At 40.0% G+C, this 18,285-nt stretch overlaps 1 protein-coding gene across 1 annotated transcript in view; it reads right to left on the bottom strand.

Annotated features, from left to right (window-relative positions):
- fmn2a (formin 2a) overlaps positions 1 to 18,285 on the bottom strand; it is a 157,503-nt gene that overhangs the window by 112,677 nt on the left and 26,541 nt on the right. Inside the window, exon 5 of the mRNA XM_061925252.1 lies at positions 16,269 to 16,410. Coding sequence (XP_061781236.1) covers positions 16,269 to 16,410 — 142 coding nt within the window. The remainder of the gene's footprint in view (positions 1 to 16,268; positions 16,411 to 18,285) is intronic.

The raw sequence follows: 18,285 nt of genomic DNA, 5'->3' as shown, positions 1-18,285 counted from the left end.
CTGAGTGAAGCTTGAAGTCGTTCCAAGTCCACTTAAATGTTCTCAGACCTTCTTGAAAAATCATTAAAAAAAAAAGAAGAAGAAAACCAGATGATCTTTGGCATGTACAATTTTGGCAATAAATGTTGAAGTACGAGTACAACTTTACTACATTTTTAGAAGTTGGCCCCATGTTGAAAGTCGCCCGTTCCCAGGAAACTATTTGCATTCCTAAGAAGCACATTTGCTCTTGGGCCACCATCCCTCTGGAGAGAGGGGCTACAATGTGATGTTTGTTGTTTATTATTGAAATACTTGAAATGGACAAATGTTGAGAAGATGAAAGATGGGCTGACGTGACGCGTCTTGGCCAAGGCTGAGAGCAGTGAAAGATGGCGGCACATGTGGAATACAACAACTCAGCAGAGGTGGGTAGTAACGCACTACATTTACTCCGTTACATCTACTTGAGTAACTTTTGGGATAAATTGTACTTCTAAGAGTAGTTTTAATGCAACATACTTTTACTTTTACTTGAGTATATTTATAGAGAAGAAACGCTACTTTTACTCCGCTACTTTTATCTACATTCAGCTCGCTACTCGCTACTCATTTTTATCGATGTGTTAATGCACGCTTTGTTTGTTTTGGTCTGTCAGACAGACCTTCATAGTGCCTGCGTTTCAACAAATACAGTCACTGGTGACGTTCACTCCGTTCCACCAATCAGATGCAGTCACTGGTGACGTTGGACCAATCAAACAGAGCCAGGTGGTCACATGACCTGACTTAAACAAGTTGAAAAACTTATTGGGGTGTTACCATTTAGTGGTCAATTGTACGGAATATGTACTGTACTGTACAATCTACTAATAAAAGTTCCAATCAATCAATCAAAAATGTGAAGGAAAAAAGACCCTTTTTTTATTTCAACCGTACTTCCCGTCAAAAGCCTAAAGACTGACTGCACAGTTCCTGTCTTCATAATAAAAGTGCCGCTCCATCGCGCCTGCGCTTTCAAAATAAGAGTCTCCGAAAGCCAGCGCAAACAAGCTAGCAAGCTACGGAGTTTGCCGCCAATGTATTTCTTGTAAAGTGTATAGAAACGAATATGGAAGCTGGGCAAATAAGATGCCAAAAACCAACCACTTTCATGTGGTATTAGACAGAAAGGAGGAACTTTTTTTTCTCTTACTTTCGAAAATGTGGACGTTATCATCACTACTGTCTGATTACAATCAATGCAAGTCATCAGAATCAGGTAATACACCAACTTATATTCTTGTCTTCATGAAAGAAAGGAATCTATATGTGTTAAACATGCATGTATATTCATTAAAACACCTTTAACATGTAAACAAAAACGGCAAAATAAATAAATATAAATGATATACTGTATATATCAATGTATGTATGTATGTATATATATATATATATATATATATATGTGTGTGTGTGTATATATATATATATATATATATATGTGTGTGTATGTTACTCATTAGTTACTCAGTACTTGAGTAGTTTTTTCACAACATACTTTTTACTTTTACTCAAGTAAATATTTGGGTGACTACTCCTTACTTTTACTTGAGTATTAAATCTCTAAAGTAACAGTACTCTTACTTGAGTACCAATTCTGGCTACTCTATCCACCTCTGCAACTCAGCCTTCGAACATAAAACTAGTGATGGTTTACATTTGAACTGATACCAGCAGCAAATCCACTCTTGTATCGCACTAATTGCTTCCAGTAGTACTATCATAGTCAGGTCCGGAGCGAAAAAAGACCGGCGGGAGAGTTTAGTGGAAGGAAGTAGTGTGGTGGCTATTTAATGCTACCACACACATTTCTGATAGCTAACATTAGCATTAGCATTTTAATTTCAGCATTGAAAGTCACTTACTAGTTTGGCAGGAACAAGTCAGTTACTAGTTTAGCAGGAACAAGTCAGTTACTAGTTTAGCAGGAACAAGTCAGTTACTAGATTAGCAGGAACAAGTCAGTTACTGACTGGGAACGTTTGCTGGGAACGTCTAGCAGAGTCTCCTGTCAGAGAGAGTTTCAATTCCCACCTCCGGAAGAACTTTGAACATGTCACGAGGGAGGTGCTGGACATTGAGTCCGAATGGACCATGTTCCGCGCCACTATTGTCGAGGCGGCTGATTGGAGCTGTGGCCGCAAGGTAGTTGGTGCTTGTCGTGGCGGTAATCCTGGAACCCGTTGGTGGACACCGGCGGTGAGGGATGCCGTCAAGCTGAAGAAGGAGTCCTATCGGGTTCTTTTGGCTCATAGGACTCCTGAGGCAGTAGACAGGTACCGACAGGCCAAGCGGTGTGCGGATTCAGCGGTCGCAGAGGCAAAAACTCGGACATGGGAGGAGTTCGGTGAGGCCATGGAAAACGACTTCCGGACGGCTTCGAAGATATTCTGGACCACCATCCGCCGCCTCAGGAAGGGGAAGCAGTGCACTATCAACACCGTGTATGGCGAGGATGGTGTTCTGCTGACCTCGACTGCGGATGTTGTGGATCGGTGGAAGGAATACTTCGAAGACCTCCTCAATCCCACCAACACGTCTTCCTATGAGGAAGCAGTGCCTGGGGAGTCTGTGGTGGGCTCTTCTATTTCTGGGGCTGAGGTTGCTGAGGTAGTTAAAAAGCTCCTCGGTGGCAAGGCCCCGGGGGTAGATGAGATCCGCCCGGAGTTCCTTAAGGCTCTGGATGCTGTGGGGCTGTCTTGGTTGACAAGACTCTGCAGCATCGCGTGGACATCGGGGGCGGTACCACTGGATTGGCAGACCGGGGTGGTGGTTCCTCTTTTTAAGAAGGGGAACCGGAGGGTGTGTTCTAACTATCGTGGGATCACACTCCTCAGCCTTCCCGGTAAGGTCTATTCAGGTGTACTGGAGAGGAGGCTACGCCGGATAGTCGAACCTCGGATTCAGGAGGAACAGTGTGGTTTTCGTCCTGGTCGTGGAACTGTGGACCAGCTCTATACTCTCGGCAGGGTCCTTGAGGGTGCATGGGAGTTTGCCCAACCAGTCTACATGTGTTTTGTGGACTTGGAGAAGGCATTCGACCGTGTCCCTCGGGAAGTCCTGTGGGGAGTGCTCAGGGAGTATGGGGTATCGGACTGTCTGATTGTGGCAGTCCGCTCCCTGTATGCTCAGTGCCGGAGCTTGGTCCGCATTGCCGGTAGTAAGTCGGACACGTTTCCAGAGAGGGTTGGACTCCGCCAAGGCTGCCCTTTGTCACTCATTCTGTTCATAACTTTTATGGACAGAATTTCTAGGCACAGTCAAGGCGTTGAGGGGATCTGGTTTGGTGGCTGCAGGATTAGGTCTCTGCTTTTTGCAGATGATGTGGTCCTGATGGCTTCATCCGGCCAGGATCTTCAGCTCTCGCTGGATCGGTTCGCAGCCGAGTGTGAAGCGACTGGGATGAGAATCAGCACCTCCAAGTCCGAGTCCATGGTTCTCGCCCGGAAAAGGGTGGAGTGCCATCTCCGGGTTGGGAAGGAGATCTTGCCCCAAGTGGAGGAGTTCAAGTACCTCGGAGTCTTGTTCACGAGTGAGGGAAGAGTGGATCGTGAGATCGACAGGCGGATCGGTGCGGCGTCTTCAGTAATGCGGACGCTGTATCGATCCGTTGTGGTGAAGAAGGAGCTGAGCCGGAAGGCAAAGTTCTCAATTTACCGGTCGATCTACGTTCCCATCCTCACCTATGGTCATGAGCTTTGGGTTACGACCGAAAGGACAAGATCACGGGTACAAGCGGCCGAAATGAGTTTCCTCCGCCGGGTGGCGGGGCTCTCCCTTAGAGATAGGGTGAGAAGCTCTGCCATCCAGGAGGAGCTCAAAGTAAAGCCGCTGCTCCTCCACATGGAGAGGAGCCAGATGAGGTGGTTCGGGCATCTGGTCAGGATGCCACCCGAACGCCTCCCTAGGGAGGTGTTTAGGGCACGTCCGACCGGTAGGACGTGCCCAGGGGAAGACCCAGGACACGTTGGTAAGACTATGTCTCCCGGCTGGCCTGGGAACGCCTCGGGGTCCCACAGGAAGAGCTGGACGAAGTGGCTGGGGAGAGGGAAGTCTGGGCTTCCCTGCTTAGGCTGCTGCCCCCGCGACCCGACCTCGGATAAGCGGAAGAAGATGGATGGATGGATGGAAGTCAGTTACTAGTTTAGCAGGAACAAGTCAGTTACTATTTTAGCAGGAACAAGTCAGTTACTATACAATATATACAATATAACAGAAAATAAGCTACAATATAATAGAAAATAAGCTACAATATAATAGAAAATAAGCTACAAGATAACAGAAAATAAGCTACAATATAATAGAAAATAAGCTACAATATAATAGAAAATAAGCTACAATATAACAGAAAATAAGCTACAATATAATAGAAAATAAGCTACAATATAATAGAAAATAAACTACAATATAACAGAAAATAAGCTACAATATAACAGAAAATAAGCTACAATAAAATAGAAAATAAGCTACAATAAAATAGAAAATAAGCTACAATATAATAGAAAAGAAGCTACAATATAGCAGAAAATAAGCTACAATATAGCAGAAAATAAGCTACAATATAATAGAAAATAAGCTACAATATAATAGAAAATAAACTACAATATAACAGAAAATAAGCTACAATATAACAGAAAATAAGCTACAATAAAATAGAAAATAAGCTACAATAAAATAGAAAATAAGCTACAATATAATAGAAAAGAAGCTACAATATAGCAGAAAATAAGCTACAATATAGCAGAAAATAAGCTACAATATAATAGAAAATAAGCTACAATATAACAGAAAATAAGCTACAATATAACAGAAAATAAGCTACAATATAATAGAAAATAAGCTACAATATAATAGAAAATAAGCTACAAGATAACAGAAAATAAGCTACAATATAATAGAAAATAAGCTACAATATAATAGAAAATAAGCTACAATATAACAGAAAATAAGCTACAATATAATAGAAAATAAGCTACAATATAATAGAAAATAAGCTACAAGATAACAGAAAATAAGCTACAATATAATAGAAAATAAGCTACAATATAATAGAAAATAAGCTACAATATAACAGAAAATAAGCTACAATATAACAGAAAATAAGCTACAATATAATAGAAAATAAGTTACAATAAAATAGAAAATAAGCTACAATAAAATAGAAAATAAGCTACAATATAATAGAAAAGAAGCTACAATATAGCAGAAAATAAGCTACAATATAGCAGAAAATAAGCTACAATATAATAGAAAATAAGCTACAATATAACAGAAAATAAGCTACAATATAACAGAAAATAAGCTACAATATAATAGAAAATAAGCTACAATATAATAGAAAATAAGCTACAAGATAACAGAAAATAAGCTACAATATAATAGAAAATAAGTTACAATATAATAGAAAATAAGCTACAATATAACAGAAAATAAGCTACAATATAATAGAAAATAAGCTACAATATAATAGAAAATAAGCTACAAGATAACAGAAAATAAGCTACAATATAATAGAAAATAAGCTACAATATAATAGAAAATAAGCTACAATATAACAGAAAATAAGCTACAATATAACAGAAAATAAGCTACAATATAATAGAAAATAAGCTACAATAAAATTGAAAATAAGCTACAATAAAATAGAAAATAAGCTACAATATAATAGAAAATAAGCTACAAGATAACAGAAAATAAGCTACAATAATAGAAAATAAGCTACAATAATAGAAAATAAGCTACAATATAATTGAAAATAAGCTACAATAAAATAGAAAATAAGCTGCAATATAATAGAAAACAAGCTACAATATAATACAAACCCCGTTTCCATATGAGTTGGGGAATTGTGTTAGATGTAAATATAAACGGAATACAATGATTTGAAAATCCTTTTCAAGCCATATTCAGTTGAATGCACTTCAAAGACAACATATTTGATGTTCAAACTCATAAACTTTTTTTTTTTTTTTCAAATAATAATTAACTTAGAATTTCATGGGTGCAACACGTGCCAAAGTAGTTGGGAAAGGGCATGTTCACCACTGTGTTACATGGCCTTTCCTTTTAACAACACTCAGTAAAGGTTTGGGAACTGAGGAGACACATTTTTGAAGCTTCTCAGGTGGAATTCTTTCCCATTCTTGCTTGATGTACAGCTTAAGTTGTTCAACAGTCCGGGGGTCTCCCTTCTGCTATTTTAGGCTTCATAATGCACCACACATTTTCAATGGGAGACAGGTCTGGACTACAGGCAGGCCAGTCTAGTACCCGCACTCTTTTACTATGAAGCCATGTTGATGTAACACGTGGCTTGGCATTGTCTTGCTGAAATAAGCAGGGGCGTCCATGGTAACGTTGCTTGGATGGCAACATATGTTGCTCCAAAACCTGTATGTACCTTTCAGCATTAATGGTGCCTTCACAGATGTGTAAGTTACCCATGTCTTGGCCACTAATACACCCCCATACCATCACACATGCTGCCTTTTACACTTTGCGCCTAGAACAATCCGGATGGTTCTTTTCCTCTTTGGTCCGGAGGACACGACGTCCACAGTTTCCAAAAACAATTTGAAACCACAGAACACTTTTCCACTTTGTATCAGTCCATCTTAGATGAGCTCAGGCCCAGCGAAGCCGACGGCGTTTCTGGGTGTTGTTGATAAACGGTTTTCGCCTTGCATAGGAGAGTTTTAACTTGCACTTACAGATGTAGCGACCAACTGTAGTTACTGACAGTGGGTTTCTGAAGTGTTACTGAGCCCATGTGGTGATATCCTTTACACACTGATGTCGCTTGTTGATGCAGTACAGCCTGAGGGATGGAAGGTCACGGGCTTAGCTGCTTACGTGCAGTGATTTCTCCACATTCTCTGAACCCTTTGATGATATTACGGCGCGTAGATGGTGAAATCCCTAAATTCCTTGCAATAGCTGCTTGAGAAAGGTTTTTCTTAAACTGTTCAACAATTTGCTCAGGCATTTGTTGACAAAGTGGTGACCCTCGCCCCATCCTTGTTTGTGAATGACTGAGCATTTCATGGAATCTACTTTTATACCCAATCATGGCACCCACCTGTTCCCAATTAGCCTGCACACCTGTGGGATGTTCCAAATAAGTGTTTGATGAGCATTCCTCAACTTTATCAGTATTTATTGCCACCTTTCCCAACTTCTTTGTCACGTGTTGCTGCCATCAAATTCTAAAGTTAATGATTATTTGCAAAAAAAATAAAGTTTATGAGTTTGAACATCAAATATGTTGTCTTTGTAGCATATTCAATTGAATATGGCTTGAAAAGGATTTGCAAATCATTGTATTCCGTTTATATTTACATCTAACACAATTTCCCAACTCATATGGAAACAGGGTTTGTAGAAAATAAGCTACAATATAATAGAAAATAAGCTACAATATAATAGAACATACACTACAATATAATAGAAAAGAAGCTACTATATAATAGAAAAGAAGCTACAATATAATAGAAAATAAGCTACAATATAATACAAAATAAGCTACTCTATAATAGAAAAGAAGCTATAGTACTTATAGGACACAAATAAAAATGTATTTAAAACAGGTGTTACGCATACACTTTTGAAACGGTGCCCAGAAAATATACAATCACTTTTTCATTTTTCAAGCTGAAGTTGAGTCAATAACATTTGAAAAAAATGATCGAAAAAAGAAATCCACAAATTGTTGCTGTCATGTCTGTATTATCATGTTTTGTTTTAAGTCATGTTTTGTTTAGTTTCTGTCTTTTCACTCCCTTGTCTGGTCACCATAGCAACCATTAGTTTTCACCTGTCACGTCACGCACCTGTTTCACGTTTTGAGTCACGCACCTGCTTTCACTAATCATGTCCATAGTATTTAAGTTCATTCATTTTCTGTTGTTCGGGCTGACGACCTCACACCACATTTATGCTCCTGCACACTCTCCACACCCTGATGACCCTTGCTACTCTTTTTTTCATGCCGGTTCCTTGCCAAGTAAGTTTTTGTTTGTTAAGCCACAGTTAGTGTTTTGTTTAATTGTTCATAGTTTCTGCCAATGTGCAAGTTTTGTGTTTAAAGTCTAGTTTTATTCTCCGCCACTGTGCGCGCTTTTTGTTTATTCCTTTTTTGATAGTTTAAAATAAATCATGTACCCACCTTCAAGCCTTGACCAGTCCAGTTCATTTGCACCACGGGAGAACAAACCAAGCCAAAGTCCAAATCATGACAGTTGCAGCTAAACCAGCAGCATGTTGATGCTCACAACTAGGGTTGCAAAATTCCGGGAATATTCAAAGTTGGAAACTTTCCATGGGAATTAATGGGAAATGAATGGGAATAAACATTGAATGCAACATGCTAGATTTTGCAGCATGATTATTCGCTCAAACAACCCGATTTCATGCAAATTCAGTAGAATTTCAACCCTGCACTGTGCATTCCTCCATCACATGCACAGATAATTGCCAGCATGCTCCACACTACAGCAGGGCTATTGAGGCCACACTAGTATTTGAGCCCAAGGACTTCATCCAGTCAGGTAAGTGTTGATGGGGTAAATATATTTGATGTATGGTATTTAAGTGTAATATTGCTTGTTACTGTATGACTGTAGACTACTCCAGCAGCTAGCTAGCTGTTCCTGTACTTGTTCAATGATTTTGGGGCCAATATTTCTAGCTAGCTAGGTTTATGTACCACCACAGTCTCATAATGAACCCAAAATATTCCTCCGTTAGCCGTGATGCTAATTTTCCCTATGTTAAATCCCATTCATTTATGCTAATAAAGTTAGCAATCTGAATTGACCTTTTTTGTGATAGTTGAAGTAGCAAATACTGAATGAAAAGGTGTAGTTTCCTCTGCCTTCTGTTCTGCTAGCCATTCTGTTGTCATACAAGAATGTAGCTTATAGTTTGATTTAGCATGCTGATTGACTGTTACTTTATTCATCTAGACTATTTCTAGTCATTTGTCCATCAGTCTAATATTTTTAAGGACTACTCCAATTGTTTACTGACTATTTATATCTGTGTGTGGCATTGCATTAGTCTTTTACAAGCTTCTCATCTTATTCTACACAATAAGATGGACGCTGTCCAATTTTTAATCATCAAAAAAATGGTCAAAATGTCCAAACCTCCCGAGCTTAACTTCCCGTGGTAAGTTTCCGGAAAGTTTTCGGAAATTTACCAGAAACTTTCCATCCCTTTGCAACCCTAGTCACAAATCCCAGGTTTGTGAATGCACCTTGATTGTAATTGGTGCATTATCAGTCAATCAATCAATCAAAGTGTATTTCTTTAGAAGAAGTGTTGTTGTTGTTGTTGTTGTTGTTGTTGTTGTTGTCATAGCTTAGCACTGTTGCTGCATGTCATGAAGGTTAAAAAGAGCGCCAAACATATTTTCATGTTCTGGTCTGGTCTGTTTACGTCGGAACCATGTTTTAGTAGCCATCCCTACATGTAACAGTTTTAGTAGCCATCCCTACATGTAACAGTTTTAGTAGCCATCCCTACATGTAACAGTTTTAGTAGCCATCCCTACACGTAACAGTTTTAGTAGCCATCCCTACATGTAACAGTTTTAGTAGCCATCTCTACATGTAACAGTTTTAGTAGCCATCACTACATGTAACAGTTTTAGTAGCCATCACTACATGTAACAGTTTTAGTAGCCATCCCTACATGTAACAGTTTTAGTAGCCATCCCTACATGTAACAGTTTTAGTAGCCATCCCTACATGTAACAGTTTTAGTAGCCATCACTACACGTAACAGTTTTAGTAGCCATCCCTACATGTAACAGTTTTAGTAGCCATCCCTACATGTAACAGTTTTAGTAGCCATCCCTACATGTAACAGTTTTAGTAGCCATCTCTACATGTAACAGTTTTAGTAGCCATCCCTACATGTAACAGTTTTAGTAGCCATCCCTACATGTAACAGTTTTAGTAGCCATCACTACATGTAACAGTTTTAGTAGCCATCACTACATGTAACAGTTTTAGTAGCCACCCCTACATGTAACAGTTTTAGTAGCCATCCTTACATGTAACAGTTTTAGTAGCCATCCCTACATGTAACAGTTTTAGTAGCCATCTCTACATGTAACAGTTTTAGTAGCCATCCCTACATGTAACAGTTTTAGTAGCCATCCCTACATGTAACAGTTTTATTAACCACCCCTACATGTAACAGTTTTAGTAGCCATCCTTATATGTAACAGTTTTAGTAGCCATCCCTACATGTAACAGTTTTAGTAGCCATCCTTATATGTAACAGTTTTAGTAGCCATCACTACATGTAACAGTTTTAGTAGCCATCCCTACATGTAACAGTTTTAGTAGCCATCCCTACATGTAACAGTTTTATTAACCACCCCTACATGTAACAGTTTTAGTAGCCATCCTTATATGTAACAGTTTTAGTAGCCATCCCTACATGTAACAGTTTTAGTAGCCATCCTTATATGTAACAGTTTTAGTAGCCATCACTACATGTAACAGTTTTAGTAGCCATCCCTACATGTAACAGTTTTAGTAGCCATCACTACATGTAACAGTTTTAGTAGCCATCCTTATATGTAACAGTTTTAGTAGCCATCCCTACATGTAACAGTTTTAGTAGCCATCCCTACATGTAACAGTTTTAGTAACCATCCCTACATGTAATAGTTTTAGTAGCCATCCCTACATGTAACAGTTTTAGTAGCCATCTCTACATGTAACAGTTTTAGTAGCCATCCCTACATGTAACAGTTTTAGTAGCCATCCCTACATGTAACAGTTTTAGTAGCCGTCCCTACATGTAACAGTTTTAGTAGCCATCCCTACATGTAACAGTTTTAGTAGCCATCACTACATGTAACAGTTTTAGTAGCCATCCCTACATGTAACAGTTTTAGTAGCCATCCCTACATGTAACAGTTTTAGTAGCCATCACTACATGTAACAGTTTTAGTAGCCATCCCTACATGTAACAGTTTTAGTAGCCATCACTACATGTAACAGTTTTAGTAGCCATCCCTACATGTAACAGTTTTAGTAGCCATCCCTACATGTAACAGTTTTAGTAGCCATCCCTACATGTAACAGTTTTAGTAGCCATCACTACATGTAACAGTTTTAGTAGCCATCACTACATGTAACAGTTTTAGTAGCCATCCCTACATGTAACAGTTTTAGTAACCATCCCTACATGTAACAGTTTTAGTAGCCATCACTACATGTAACAGTTTTAGTAGCCATCCCTACATGTAACAGTTTTAGTAGCCATCCCTACATGTAACAGTTTTATTAACCACCCCTACATGTAACAGTTTTAGTAGCCATCCTTATATGTAACAGTTTTAGTAGCCATCCCTACATGTAACAGTTTTAGTAGCCATCCTTATATGTAACAGTTTTAGTAGCCATCACTACATGTAACAGTTTTAGTAGCCATCCCTACATGTAACAGTTTTAGTAGCCATCACTACATGTAACAGTTTTAGTAGCCATCCTTATATGTAACAGTTTTAGTAGCCATCCCTACATGTAACAGTTTTAGTAGCCATCCCTACATGTAACAGTTTTAGTAACCATCCCTACATGTAATAGTTTTAGTAGCCATCCCTACATGTAACAGTTTTAGTAGCCATCTCTACATGTAACAGTTTTAGTAGCCATCCCTACATGTAACAGTTTTAGTAGCCATCCCTACATGTAACAGTTTTAGTAGCCGTCCCTACATGTAACAGTTTTAGTAGCCATCCCTACATGTAACAGTTTTAGTAACCATCCCTACATGTAACAGTTTTAGTAGCCATCTCTACATGTAACAGTTTTAGTAGCCGTCCCTACATGTAACAGTTTTAGTAGCCATCCCTACATGTAACAGTTTTAGTAGCCATCACTACATGTAACAGTTTTAGTAGCCATCCTTATATGTAACAGTTTTAGTAGCCATCCCTACATGTAACAGTTTTAGTAGCCATCCCTACATGTAACAGTTTTAGTAACCATCCCTACATGTAATAGTTTTAGTAGCCATCCCTACATGTAACAGTTTTAGTAGCCATCCCTACATGTAACAGTTTTAGTAGCCATCCCTACATGTAACAGTTTTAGTAGCCATCACTACATGTAACAGTTTTAGTAGCCATCACTACATGTAACAGTTTTAGTAGCCATCCCTACATGTAACAGTTTTAGTAACCATCCCTACATGTAACAGTTTTAGTAGCCATCACTACATGTAACAGTTTTAGTAGCCATCCCTACATGTAACAGTTTTAGTAGCCATCCCTACATGTAACAGTTTTATTAACCACCCCTACATGTAACAGTTTTAGTAGCCATCCTTATATGTAACAGTTTTAGTAGCCATCCCTACATGTAACAGTTTTAGTAGCCATCCTTATATGTAACAGTTTTAGTAGCCATCACTACATGTAACAGTTTTAGTAGCCATCCCTACATGTAACAGTTTTAGTAGCCATCACTACATGTAACAGTTTTAGTAGCCATCCTTATATGTAACAGTTTTAGTAGCCATCCCTACATGTAACAGTTTTAGTAGCCATCCCTACATGTAACAGTTTTAGTAACCATCCCTACATGTAATAGTTTTAGTAGCCATCCCTACATGTAACAGTTTTAGTAGCCATCTCTACATGTAACAGTTTTAGTAGCCATCCCTACATGTAACAGTTTTAGTAGCCATCCCTACATGTAACAGTTTTAGTAGCCGTCCCTACATGTAACAGTTTTAGTAGCCATCCCTACATGTAACAGTTTTAGTAGCCATCACTACATGTAACAGTTTTAGTAGCCATCCCTACATGTAACAGTTTTAGTAGCCATCCCTACATGTAACAGTTTTAGTAGCCATCACTACATGTAACAGTTTTAGTAGCCATCCCTACATGTAACAGTTTTAGTAGCCATCACTACATGTAACAGTTTTAGTAGCCATCCCTACATGTAACAGTTTTAGTAGCCATCCCTACATGTAACAGTTTTAGTAGCCATCCCTACATGTAACAGTTTTAGTAGCCATCACTACATGTAACAGTTTTAGTAGCCATCACTACATGTAACAGTTTTAGTAGCCATCCCTACATGTAACAGTTTTAGTAACCATCCCTACATGTAACAGTTTTAGTAGCCATCACTACATGTAACAGTTTTAGTAGCCATCCCTACATGTAACAGTTTTAGTAGCCATCCCTACATGTAACAGTTATAGTAGCCATCCCTACATGTAACAGTTTTAGTAGCCATCACTACATGTAACAGTTTTAGTAGCCATCACTACATGTAACAGTTTTAGTAGCCATCACTACATGTAACAGTTTTAGTAGCCATCACTACATGTAACAGTTTTAGTAGCCATCCCTACATGTAACAGTTATAGTAGCCATCCCTACATGTAACAGTTATAGTAGCCATCCCTACATGTAACAGTTTTAGTAGCCATCACTACATGTAACAGTTATAGTAGCCATCCCTACATGTAACAGTTTTAGTAGCCATCCCTACATGTAACAGTTTTAGTAGCCATCCCTACATGTAACAGTTTTATTAACCACCCCTACATGTAACAGTTTTAGTAGCCATCCTTATATGTAACAGTTTTAGTAGCCATCCCTACATGTAACAGTTTTAGTAGCCATCCTTATATGTAACAGTTTTAGTAGCCATCACTACATGTAACAGTTTTAGTAGCCATCCCTACATGTAACAGTTTTAGTAGCCATCACTACATGTAACAGTTTTAGTAGCCATCCTTATATGTAACAGTTTTAGTAGCCATCCCTACATGTAACAGTTTTAGTAGCCATCCCTACATGTAACAGTTTTAGTAACCATCCCTACATGTAATAGTTTTAGTAGCCATCCCTACATGTAACAGTTTTAGTAGCCATCTCTACATGTAACAGTTTTAGTAGCCATCCCTACATGTAACAGTTTTAGTAGCCATCCCTACATGTAACAGTTTTAGTAGCCGTCCCTACATGTAACAGTTTTAGTAGCCATCCCTACATGTAACAGTTTTAGTAGCCATCACTACATGTAACAGTTTTAGTAGCCATCCCTACATGTAACAGTTTTAGTAGCCATCCCTACATGTAACAGTTTTAGTAGCCATCACTACATGTAACAGTTTTAGTAGCCATCCCTACATGTAACAGTTTTAGTAGCCATCACTACATGTAACAGTTTTAGTAGCCATCCCTACATGTAACAGTTTTAGTAGCCATCCCTACATGTAACAGTTTTAGTAGCCATCCCTACATGTAACAGTTTTAGTAGCCATCACTACATGTAACAGTTTTAGTAGCCATCACTACATGTAACAGTTTTAGTAGCCATCCCTACATGTAACAGTTTTAGTAACCATCCCTACATGTAACAGTTTTAGTAGCCATCCCTACATGTAACAGTTTTAGTAGCCATCCCTACATGTAACAGTTTTAGTAGCCATCCCTACATGTAACAGTTATAGTAGCCATCCCTACATGTAACAGTTTTAGTAGCCATCACTACATGTAACAGTTTTAGTAGCCATCACTACATGTAACAGTTTTAGTAGCCATCACTACATGTAACAGTTTTAGTAGCCATCACTACATGTAACAGTTTTAGTAGCCATCCCTACATGTAACAGTTATAGTAGCCATCCCTACATGTAACAGTTATAGTAGCCATCCCTACATGTAACAGTTTTAGTAGCCATCACTACATGTAACAGTTTTAGTAGCCATCACTACATGTAACAGTTATAGTAGCCATCACTACATGTAACAGTTTTAGTAGCCATCCCTACATGTAACAGTTTTAGTAGCCATCCCTACATGTAACAGCTGCTGCTGGCACAAAGTCACCAATGAGACAAGAAGTGGGACAAGATGAGAGCCCTGAGGTACCCCACATAACACAATGAGACAAGAAGTGGGACAAGATGAGAGCCCTGCACTCTTAGAAATAAGGGTTCTAAAAGGGTTCTTCTACAAAGGCTGAGGTTCTAACTGAAACCATTTGCTTCTGAAAAACCCTTTCCCGAAGAAAGGGTTTTTCAAGGGTTCTTGGTAACGCTAATGGTTCCAGTAAGAACCATTTTGATCCAGAGAACCCTTTAAAACCGCTTTTCTGAATAATTGGTTTTAAAAGGGTTCTCACTAACACTAAGGGTTCCAGTAAGAACTATTTTGATCCAGAGAACCGTTTTTGGAAGAAAGAGTTCTTCAGGGATTGTTGAAAGCATGGGTAAGATCCTGTGTCACCAGGGACATACTTCCTGATAACATTTGCCAATAATGGTGCCTATCTTTAAATAAATGTTTTTCTCATTCAAATGTTTTGAATGTTTGTTCAATGTCAACATGATAAATGACCACAATATAATATGAACTAAACTGATCTGTAGAATACAATATGGTTCTTTATAGAACCCTCAGAAGACAAGACGGTTATCAGTGAAAACCTTTGAAAAGGGATGTTTTTACAACCCCCTGTGTCAGATCTAGATGAAACCCTTGAAACATGAAATAGTTCTTTGTGGAACTCCCTGTGTGAGTTCTAGATGAAACCCTTGAAACATGAAAGGGTTCTTAGTGGAACTCCCTGCATAGGTTCTAGATGAAACCCTTGACAAACGAAAGGGTTCTTAGTGGAACTCCCTGTGTGGGTTCTAGATGAAACCCTTGAAATACGAAAGGGTTCTTAGTGGAACTCCCTGCGTGGGTTCTAGATGAAAGTCTTGAAATACAAAAGGGTTCTTAGTGGAACTCCCTGTGTGGGTTCTAGATGAAACCCTTGAAATACGAAAGGGTTCTTAGTGGAACTCCCTGCGTGGGTTCTAGATGAAAGTCTTGAAATACAAAAGGGTTCTTAGTGGAACTCCCTGTGTGGGTACTAGATGAAACCCTTGAAATACGAAAGGGTTCTTAGTGGAACTCCCTGCGTGGGTTCTTTGTAGAACCTCTCATGGGGGGTTCTGGGTGGAACCTTACACACACAGTTCTAAGTAGAACCCTCCAAAAGGGTTCCAGGTGGAACCTTTATAAAAAGGTTCTACCTGGAGCCATGAGGACGAGCCGAAGAACCATATATGGTTCTACTTAGCACTTTTATTTCTAAGAGTGTGAGGTACCCCACATAACACAATGAGACATGAAGTGGGACAAGATGAGAGCCCTGAGGTACCCCACATAACACAACTCTGCCAAAAAAAAAGCAACAATAAAAAAGACATACCTGCTTGGCTTTGGATTTGCTGATTGTGTCTGAAATGGGCTTTTTCCTTTCTTTCACAGCACTTTTGGAGAAGAGTTCCACAAATTCTTCAAAGTCCACGCTGGGCTCCTGGATCTGCTCCCACACCAGTGAGCCGGCTGCTCTGCAGGAGCACACAAGTGATGTTTAGCATCGTGTCCTTCTAAAGCATTCACATCTTCTCACGGGACACAACCATAGAAATTAAAGGGGAAATATTTGGCCAGGCAAGTGAACCACAGCTCTCAAGTTCCAGCAGCACTCATGCAGTCAAACACTACCAACATCTTAGACTGTTGCTGGGATACAATTTCTTATTAGACAATCATGTCTGTGTGGGGACTAGAGATGCGCGGTTTGCGGGCACAACCGCGGAGTCCGCGGATTATCCGCGGATCGGGCGGATGAAATTAAAAAAAATTAGATTTTATCCGCGGGTCGGGTCGGGTGGTTGAAATAAAAAACTATTTGATTTGAAATAGATTCAGGCGGGTGGCAGTTAAACCAATTGGTAAATATATATACATAGTTAAATGTTGTTACCCACATACGAAAAACAAGCAGGCACCTGCAGCATATGCCACAACAGAAGAAGAAAAAAAAAAGAGATACTTTTACGGAGCGGAGAAGGGACGCCTCGCCGGGGTCCAGGACCGAGGCCCCTTCCCCCGAGAGGGCCCCACCGGGAGCCGTAGCTGAGGCGATCCGCGAGAAGGGCCCGACGCACGTCCAGGGTCACCACCGCGCCCACCGCACCGACACCCCGCCTCGTCCGCCTTCGCCGCGGCCGGCGTCACGCACAGCAGGTAAGCAGCTTACCTGCCCGCCACCCCCGTGGCCGGGGGCTCGTAACAGGGGTCACTCCGCGCGCTCCGCCCGCGCAGCTTACCTGCCCGCCACCCCTGTTGCCGGGGGCACGTAACAGGGGTCACTCCGCGTGCAGTGCGCTCACGAAAGGGGTGGGGCTCACCCTGGTTGATATAGACAGCAGCTAGGACGGTGGCCATGGAAGTCGGAACCCGCTAAGGAGTGTGTAACAACCCACCTGCCGAATCAACTAGCCCTGAAAATGGATGGCGCTGGAGCGTCGGGCCCATACCCGGCCGTCGCCGGCAGCGAGACGCGCTCGGAGGTGCGCTCAGCGCGGCTCCCATATGATTGCGCACTGGTGTGCGTCTGGGTCGTGACAGCGTGGCACGCATTGAATGTCTGTACTGCATTGGATCAGTCTCCTTTCTTTAACAGGCAAAAGCTTTATAACCTCACTAATGCCTTGCATCTTCTATATTAGATATATAACAACGGGCGGGTGCGGGCGGGTGCGGTTCTGATCAAATGTTACATCGGGTGGATGGCGGATGGTTGACGACTTTCTGATGCGGTTGCGGATGAAATAATTGCCTATCCGCACATCTCTACTATCTACTCTAAACTCACAACTACAATAGTATTGTCCCTTGAGGAAACGCTTAGTGAAATGTGAGGACTCTACTCCAGAGAAATGTGAGGACTCTACTGGAGAGAAATGTGAGGGCTCTACTCCAGAGGTACCTCGGTTTTCCTTCCAAAAGCTCCAACAACAAATAGCAGGAACATTAAAGCGATATATTCCTTCAGAAAGTGTAGAGGTGGAACTCAAAACATGTAAATGTCGTTATTTCCAGCACTTAGATTTACAAATGGTGAAACTAATATGTGACAAAATGTATATGTATATGTATATATATATATATATATATATATATATATATATATATATACATATCCCTGATTCTGTAAAATTATGAATAGATTTGAAATGAAAATAAATAAAAATCGCTATTTAGATGTGAATCAGGTGTTGAGCCCCCCTACTTGTTCTTACAAGAACTACAACTGTATACAAAAACCAGGGTTAACTTTTGGCAGATATTTCCGTCAAAAACCAAATGTGAAAAAAGTGTGTCGCACGAACACTAAGACAACATGTAAGAACTTCCCCTTAAAGTGGCAGTAGAGT

This window comes from Nerophis lumbriciformis, linkage group LG02 (assembly GCF_033978685.3).
Source record: "Nerophis lumbriciformis linkage group LG02, RoL_Nlum_v2.1, whole genome shotgun sequence".
In the NCBI taxonomy this organism is placed as follows: domain Eukaryota; kingdom Metazoa; phylum Chordata; class Actinopteri; order Syngnathiformes; family Syngnathidae; genus Nerophis; species Nerophis lumbriciformis.
The sequence above is the reverse complement of the archived record's forward strand: the minus strand, read 5'-3'. Positions and strand labels throughout refer to the sequence as shown.